The 9,028-nt window shown below is 37.6% G+C and overlaps 1 protein-coding gene across 1 annotated transcript; it reads left to right on the top strand.

Annotated features, from left to right (window-relative positions):
- The first annotated feature begins 208 nt into the window (after positions 1-208).
- On the top strand, positions 209-3,187 carry UTP23 (UTP23, small subunit (SSU) processome component, homolog (yeast)). The gene is made up of 3 exons (XM_008581953.1): positions 209-492; positions 1,530-1,704; positions 2,645-3,187. The coding sequence occupies exons 1-3, from the start codon at positions 305-307 to the stop codon at positions 3,023-3,025; spliced, it is 744 nt and encodes a 247-aa protein (XP_008580175.1). The 5' UTR covers positions 209-304; the 3' UTR covers positions 3,026-3,187.
- Positions 3,188-9,028: the final 5,841 nt, after the last annotated feature.

Here is a 9,028-nt window from a genome sequence, read left to right as displayed (position 1 = left end):
GGTAACGCGCTAACGTACCGCGTACTGCGCATGTGCGCCTCCGCACAGACTCCCGCAGTTTGCCCGCACAGGCACAAGCTCCGCCCCCGAGGGCCCGCCCCCTTAAGCGCGGGCACCACGCCGAAGCGCGCGCTCATCGGGGCAGTACTTACACCAGGGGGCAGGCCCGAGAGACGGGGGCGTTTGCTTCCGGGGCCAAGGGTGACTCGTTTCCGGGAGAAGCCGGCCCTGTGGATGTCAGGGCGTGCGTGAGGCGTTCGCTGCCGCTTCGTGGTCCGGTGGCTTCGGCCCCGGTAAACCAGGCATGAAGATCACGAGACAGAAACACGCCAAGAAGCATCTTGGCTTCTTCCGCAACAATTTTGGAGTCCGCGAACCATACCAGATCCTACTTGATGGCACTTTCTGTCAGGCGGCGCTGCGGGGCCGCATCCAGCTGCGGGAGCAGCTGCCCCGCTACCTCATGGGGGAGACGCAGCTGTGTACCACCAGGTAGGCCCGGCGGGGTCGGGGAGAAGGCGCACAGGAGCCCGCGTGTGGCCTCCACTGCGAGCCCGCGAGGTGCACAGCGCCCCGCCCACGAGGAGCTGACACTTAAGCGCAGCGCTAAGGAGGTCAGGCGAGTGTCTAGGATGTAGGCAGAAGGTACAGTGCGCTGTGAACATCACGTGTTGTTAGCTTGGTGTTTTGTAGTCATCCGGACTCGGCTTCCAATCTTGGTCCTAGTTCTACTAGCTCTGGGATTTCGGGAAAGTTAGTTAACCTCTGTAAGCCTAGAATGGCTCATTTGAAAAATAGAGATCATAACTGCCTATAAGGCTGCTGTAAAGTCAGAGAGGTGTAGTGTACGTAGAGCATTTTTCGCTATCCAAAACTTAGTCCTCTTTAAATGGTTGCTGTTATTTGCATAGCTCTTCCTAGTTTAAACTAAACATTTTCAAGCCTCACAACTGCCCTATGAGGTAGCATCTTCGATCCCCAGGAAAAGAAGTCAGGACTGGAGATGAGGAAAATTTCCCAAGGTCATTTATTCAACTCTGTTAAAGTACAAGCCATATGCCAAGCACTACTCCAGCCACCGAGGAAGCCTTGGTGAACAGGACAAGCTCCCAGCCCTCATAGCCAGTAAAGTACATGTCAACCTCCAATCCGCGTGTTTATACTCCAGGTCTAATGTTTCCCCACTTTATCCAAGTTGGGAACACTTAGGATGGAAACTTGTGGGCATGGGAGTGAGGGAAGAGGTTCAGATTTGGGGATGAGAGAGGATCTATAAATTAATATAATTTAATATCACTATGTTATTCTGATATGGGTGCTTTATACATGAGACTTTGAGAACATTGGCTTATGTTAATAGAAAATGCAGAGCGAAAAGAAGTTGTGATTGTTTTTAAACAACCTGATGACTTGAGAATTTTTACTTTTCTGTACTGAAAATACTTTGAAAGCGTACCAATTTGTAGAAGCTTATTACACTTTGGTATCTGTTATAATCGTGTGCCACTAATAACATTTTTTTTTTTCAGATGTGTGTTAAAAGAGTTAGAAACATTGGGGAAAGACTTATATGGGGCAAAACTGATTGCACAGAAATGCCAAGTTCGAAATTGTCCCCATTTCAAGAATGCAGTGAGTGGCTCAGAATGTCTGCTTTCAATGGTTGAAGAGGGAAATCCTCATCATTATTTTGTGTCAACACAGGTGATACTACTTTTAAAACCCCAAGTTGGTTTTAACCATTTCTGTTTATGCTTAATGTGGAACTATTTATAATTAGAAAAAATGAGGTGGAAGTGATTTATTAAAGTGCTTAGACTTTTGAAAATACAGGCTTTTAAGTTAATTTTCAGTCAGTAAAAGCAATTGGCATTTGAGAATTTGAGAAGAGACCCTTAAGCATATTGATTTCTTCATAGTTATTGAAGTTCCTTTTTTTAAAATGAGAAATTATTTACAGACATGTGATGATTTGTCTTAGGATTCTTGAAGGGAAGTTAAGTAAACAAAGATTTTTAGTTCTATGTTCATAAATGTCTTTTCATGTTCCTGTATTTCATACTGTTTCTTGAAAAGCCATGCTTTATATTGTTTGAGACTGTACCACCAATATGGAATACTTCCGCTTTTAAAGACTGGCAGGCAGGAGAAGAGAGACTGTTAGGGTTGTTAATAATTAAGAAGTTCATGTGCATACAGATTTGCTTAAATATACTTTAAGAATTATAACATTACACAGAGGCAGAGCTGAATCAAGAATAAGTCAGCTAATTCCTATTTGGTTTCTATTCCTTCAACCTCTGTGAGCATTCTTGATCTTTTCCAAAGAATATCTTAGAGCAGAAACAAGGGAAATCACTTAACACATTTACTTTGCATTAGGTTGTAGTACATGGCCCTAGAATATTGATAAATACAGTTCACACTGATGCTACTTAAACTTTGTGCTCAGTTTTTATGTTTTTCTTTTTTTATTTATCATAAAATATATCCCCACTAGTGAGATATACTAATTTGAAAAATAAAATCTGTGATCTTTTTTATTTTATTTTTTTACAGCCCTCTTTAAGTTCTTAGAAACCTATTTAAGGCACCTTAACTTAATTGACATAGTTGAACTAAAGAATTCTATTCTTTTTAATAGGATCAGAATTTGTCTGTGAAAGTAAAGAAAAGGCCTGGAGTTCCTCTCATGTTTATTATTCAGAACACTATAGTCTTGGACAAACCTTCTCCTACAACAATTGCCTTTGTTAAAGCGGTAGAGTCAGGTCAGCTTGTCTCAGTGCATGAGAAACAAAGTATTAAGCAACTCAAAGAGGAGCAGGGTTTGGTGAAAAATCCTGAACAGAGAAGAAAAAAGCGCAAGAAAATAAGTGGCCCCAATCCTCTTAGCTGTTTGAAGAAAAAGAAAAAAGCACAGGACACAAAATCACCTACTTCTGGAAAGAAAAGAAAGAGAAACAGAATCCGGAACAGATCTACCTCAAAAGTGCTTTCTGAGAAGCAGAATGCAGAAGGATAATGAATCCTTTGGATACTTTCAAATGTGGAAAGTAAATTTATTTTTAAAAATTTAGAAGTATTTACAATAAAAGACTAAACATTTTTGTAAATGAATATTGACCCATATGCCTTTGCCTAAAATTATTTGTAAAATAAAGAGTAGATGGGGGTTTAGGTGTGATCGTGTTTACTTTTCTTACTCAGTGGTTTTGGGAGGTTGTTTTTCAATGTAATTCACCCCCACTCTTACCCCCAAACATTATATGCAAATAGTTAACAGTCAGATAGTTCTAAAAGGCTTGTGACAAAGAGGCAATCTCTCCTTTACTTTCACAGAGGAAACTTCCTCTTTCAGCTCTTCTAATGGTTGTAGAATTTACCTTCTTATTTACAAATTACATGAATATACTGCTACTTTTTGATTCATCCATTATTTATTGACTTCCTACTAGAAAGAATAGAAATTTTGCTTATTATACTCTTCCACTGTTTTTCCAGTATGTAAATATTTTAATCTTTACACATCGCAGATGCAGTATTTTCATTATAACAACTAGGGTCGATATTGATTGTTCAGCTTGCTCACTGCTGAACCAAGTGGCAGGCTATGATTAAAATTTATTTATTGTACTATTTCGGTATTTCTGAAAATAATGGCCTTATTTTAGCATCTGACTTAATCTTTTTTTTTAATTTTTTATTTAATTTTTTAAAAAATTTTAATTTGTCGATATACATTGTGGTTGATTATTGTTGCCCCTTACCAAAACCTCCCTCCCTCCTCAAAAAATTTTAATTTGTCGATATACATTGTGGTCGATTATTGTTGCCCCTTACCAAAACCTCCCTCCCTCCTCCCTTTCCTCCCTCCCACCCAACAATGTCCTTTCTGTTTGCTTGTTGTATCAACTTCAAGTAATTGTAGTTAGCATCTGACTTAATCTTGCTGCATCCTCCAATAACTCCTTAAAGGACCTCACAATATAATTTTCCAGATGGTCATACCCATCAGATACTGTGAGGCTATTTTTTTTCTCTCAGGATACTTCTGGATCCCTCATATCCTCCAAAATGGAAAGATTTTCTGCTGAGCTACCACCTAGCCCTAGTATCACACTACTTGCTCTTATCCAGAGAATAATTTTTGTCATTTCGATTTCCTGTATTCTTCGTTTCACTCTTTCTTGATTTTCTTTTTTGCTGTAGTGGAGCATAGAGTGCATAGGAAATATATTTTTTGAGCCTCTGTGTCTTCTGTCCTCATATTTGTTGCATTGATAATCTAGCAAAATATAGTATTCTTGGTTGAAAGTCATTTTATTCGGTTTCCCTTAAGAACCTCTTGTTTACAAGGTGCTTGGGAAAAAACTCCTTCACTTTTTTTGAATTCCTTTTGTCCATTAAGAATGATTTTCTCTCAGATGTAAGTGTTAACTTTAATAGCAAGAATTTCAAAATAATATTCTTAAGATTAACTATGACTGTTCTTGAAAAGTGTCTAAATTAGAATCAGTTCAGATTAATCTAAATTGATTAATCAAACTTGTCTCTCAGTCTCCCCATTCCCCACCACACTCCCAGTCATTTGTCCGTGGGGCCAAAATTAAAACGTCTTTGCACTGTAAGATTGAATTATAAAGTTGTTGGAGAAGTGAAATCTGATCAGTAGCTCCTGACTTGGAGTTTCCTGTGATACCTTAGAGCATTTGTTCTCAGTTTGTACCATTACAGTGTTAGGATCAGATATGAAGTACATTATGACTTTATCAATGGCTAAAATACATGATGTTTTTAAAATGCAAGACAATTAAAATTTATTGCTACAGAAATGTCATTCTCAGTTGACTTTAGTGATGCTTCTTTGATGCAAAGTGGAATTAAAGCTTTACAGCAGGAAGTAACAGACTGTTATCTGGCAAGGCAAGGTAGTGTTTGGATTGTAATTTCATGATTCCATTTTAAATTCTTGACAGTAGGAACATTTTTAATGGGGAAGGCAAAGATACTGGGAAAAAGTAAATAATTCTATAGTTCCTGTGAGGAAAGATAACATTTGTGAAAAATGACGAGAGTTAGTGTTACCTAGTCAAATGTAGACAGTGATAAAGCAGGCAAAATGTACACTGATAGTATTAATTTTAATGTGCTAAAATGCATATATTTTATATATTTTTTTGATGAAATCTATACTTACAGTACTATCTGATTGTCTATTAATAGTGCCTGAGCTGGACAGCTGGAAAAAACTCATTTTTATGAAATAGTAATTATTAAAATATTAAAATTATGATGATAAAGTATATTACTTAATATTTTTAAACTTTTGACTAGTCATATATATATTTTCCCAGTAACATTTCCCAAACATTTCTTTAAAAGTAATTTGACAAAATAATTATGTATCTTTGAACTACAATTCTTTTGTGAATACTACCCTTATACCACCACCCCTAAAATCCTTATCACTACTTGTTTTGTTTTCTCCATGCACTTGGGGAGAGGAGCCATGGGTGTATGCACATGTGATTATAATTCATCTTGTGGTTTAAGGAAAAATAAATGTTGAAAACTCTGCTCAGTATAAAAGTGTAATACAGGCACTTTTGAACTCTTCGAAAGTTTTGCCAGTCTGAAAAATGGTGTTTCTGAAGATGACTATTTTTTATTAACACTTCACAATAAGTGTTTGCAGTTGTGTTTAGGCAGGATTCTGTATTCCTTACAATCTTACAGCCCTATAGCCATTTCTCATACCCATGAGATATAGATTAAACTAGAAGCTGTTTTAGAACAACTTTGAAACTGTAGTTTCAAAGGTAAAAAGAGTTCCCTTTCTCTTTATGCATAGAGCTAATAGATTTGTATTTTATGTCTTTAACATCTAGATAGAGCAAGATGGCTGTGATTTGACAGGTTTAATTAATAATTTTTCATAGGTGAGTAGAATGAATAGTGAATTCTTAAAAATGTTTTTAAAACATCATTTAATTGTACTATAAGTTTCCTTGGAATTCTTAGTTTAGGTGTAAATGAAAAAAATAAGATTGTTTACTATGACACTCTCTTTACATATACTGCATATAAAGTCTTTTGATTTTATTCCCAATTGATTTACATCTCAAAGATGTGTATATGTTTTTGAGAAACTAAATGGAAATAAAGTCAAAAGATTAGATGTGTGGAAAATTGGGAATAAAGTCAAGAGGTAAGGAATAAAGTCAAAAGATTACATGTGTGGACTGAGTTTAGGAACTGATTACTCATATGATCTTAGATTGGTGGCCTCCAAACATTTAATCATACATCCTTGACAGTAAAAAATTTTAAAAAGCACATGTACACCTCTAACATCTGTGTACTTATCAACTACATAAATTTACTGCTGCACATTATAAAATATACACAGTAAAAAAAGCCCCAATTTAAAAGATGGTAAAGATAAATTATTTAAAAATCTTTGCTATCAGATGGCTACTAAATTTCAAGCCATAACAGGTTTATCAATAATATTGGATATGAAACTACTTCAAGTAGTCTTTATAGTTATACTTTTTAGTTAGATCTGACTAGATCATTGCTTTTCCCTTATAACATTTATGACAAAGTGTGTACTAGGAATAAGATGATAAATATGTATTTGTTGAATGAATGAAAATGAAATAAGTTCAGGTCTACCACAAAGGAGATACATGGCCTCATCTAGTTTCCAGACCTTAACCAGTTCACAGACCCAGAATGCCTTAATTTAAGGGGAGGCTAAATTCTCTTGAGGAAGGACCCTTGAAGCACTGTTACGAGTATATACTGTAAATTTTCCTCTAAGCCTTCTCCAAAGGGACTTGTGGCTAGTTTTTAGAGGGAATGTGTTTTGGGAAATAGAAATACCCAGACCTTTTGGGGATTACTAGACCAGCGCTGATGCTAATTGCTAGGGTCCTGGTCTGCCATTCAAAGTGGGGGTTTATGGTGGTCAGGTGATAGATAAATTGAGCTATAGGCCAAGTTTGAAACCAGTGGGCTTAATAGGTCCCTGAGTCCACCCTGTTCCCTCACACCTCTCAGTTCTTAGAATGTATAATATACTTGGCAACTGGTTGTGTCCCCATATCATTGGTTCTGTCTCATTTATAGACTAAGGGTTATTAGGGTAGGAAGGGTCAAGTGGAAGCTATTGGAATTTCTCTTCCTATCAGGATAGTAAACCAAAAGATAGGACATCATTGGCGAAATTGCAGAGATTACTACCATCATGAAATGCTTGAATAAGTCAGAAATGTTTATTCCTATTACCTCTCCATTTAATACATCTGTTGGGCCTGTGCAGAAGGCAGATGGATCTTAAAACATGACTGTGCATTATTTTAATATTAATCAAGAGTGATTTGTAGCAGCTTTCCCAGATGTGATGTAAAGTCTTTGCTGGAACAAATCAACACAGCTCCTGGCACCTGATACAGAAAATGCTTTCCCCCTCCACCTGACCAATTTGCTAGGACCACCAAAAGACCTTTGCTTTTCCTTGACAGGGTCATTAGTACACCAGAGTCATTAGTATATCTTCACAGTCTTGCCTCATGCGTATGTCAGCTCACTGCCTTTCAGCCATAATACAGTCTGCAGAGATCTTGATCATCTTGACATTCTACACAACATCACACTGCCTACTACATTGATGACATTATGCAAATTGAATCTGATAAGTAGAAAGTAGCAAATACTACAAATGCAGTCAAGCTTTTTAAACCGAAGGGTGAGAGATAAACCTTATGAAAAGTCTTGTATCTGCCACCTCCATGAAATTTTGAGGGTCCAATCATCTGTAGCATGTCAAAATGACCTCTTAAAGATATATTGCTGCTCCACAACTAGCTATCACACACAAAAAAGGCACAAAAGCTTGGCAGGACATTTTGAGCTTTGGAGACAATACATACTACATTTCTGTTTGTTAATTTGACTCAATTACTAGTTAGCCCATAAAGCTGAGAGTTTTGAGTGAGAAGTAGAGCAAAAAAGGCTCTGTAGCAAGTCCAGGCTGCAGTGCAAGCTGTTTTTTGGCTTGGGCCACCAGATCCAATAGTACTTGAAAGTGTCTGTAGCAGTGTCAAGTCTGACAAATACAGTAGAAGAATCACAGCACACACCTCAGATTTTGGAGAAAATTCATATCCTCTTCTGCCAATAACTATTATCTTTTGAGAAACAGCTACAACCATGCTACTGGGCCCTGATGGAGACCTAAGTATGGGACATTAAATGAACAGCAACCTGAACTTCCTATACCTAACTGGAAGTTATCTGACCCATTAATTCATAAGGGGGGTCATGTGCATCTAGTAGAAATGATAGATAAGAGATCAGGCTTAAGCGGTTCTAGCAGGTGCAAAAGCAAGCTGCATGAGCAAGTGGCTCTGCCTCCTTCAACACCAGCCTCTTCTGCATTGTCTCCTCTCCCTCAATTTATACTTATGGTCTCATGGGGATTTCCTATGATCAGTCGCCTGAAGAGGAAAAAACTGGAGCCTGGTTATTAGATATTTCCAAACTATATGTTGCCAACAACCAAAAGTGGATAGCTGCAACATTACAGCCCATTCACAGATGGCCCAGAAAGACAGCAATGAAGAGAAAGCTTCCTATTGGTGGAGCTTTAAACAATACATTTCATTGTCCACTTTGTTCGACTTGAAAAATGGCCAGAATTATAGATCTTCACTGATTTATGGATAGTTAGGGACTTAGAAAGAACAGGATTGGAAGATTGGTGAGAAAGATGTCTTGAGAAGAGCTCTGTGGATGGATCCTTCAGAATGGACAGAGTATGGAGATTATTTGTATCCCGTGTGAATGCCCATCAGTAGACATTCACTTCTGGCTGGCCGTTTAGCTCAGTTGGTTAGGGTGCAGACTTATAACATTGAGGTCATTGGTTCAGATCCCTTTACTGGCCAGCTGCCAAAAAAAAAAAAAAAAAAAAAAAAATTCACTGCAAAAAAGGCCCCCCCCCAAACTTTTTAGAAAA

Source organism: Galeopterus variegatus, unplaced genomic scaffold, assembly GCF_000696425.1.
Source record: "Galeopterus variegatus unplaced genomic scaffold, G_variegatus-3.0.2 Scaffold2493, whole genome shotgun sequence".
Lineage (NCBI taxonomy): Eukaryota > Metazoa > Chordata > Mammalia > Dermoptera > Cynocephalidae > Galeopterus > Galeopterus variegatus.
This window is presented reverse-complemented; position numbering and strand designations above follow the sequence as displayed.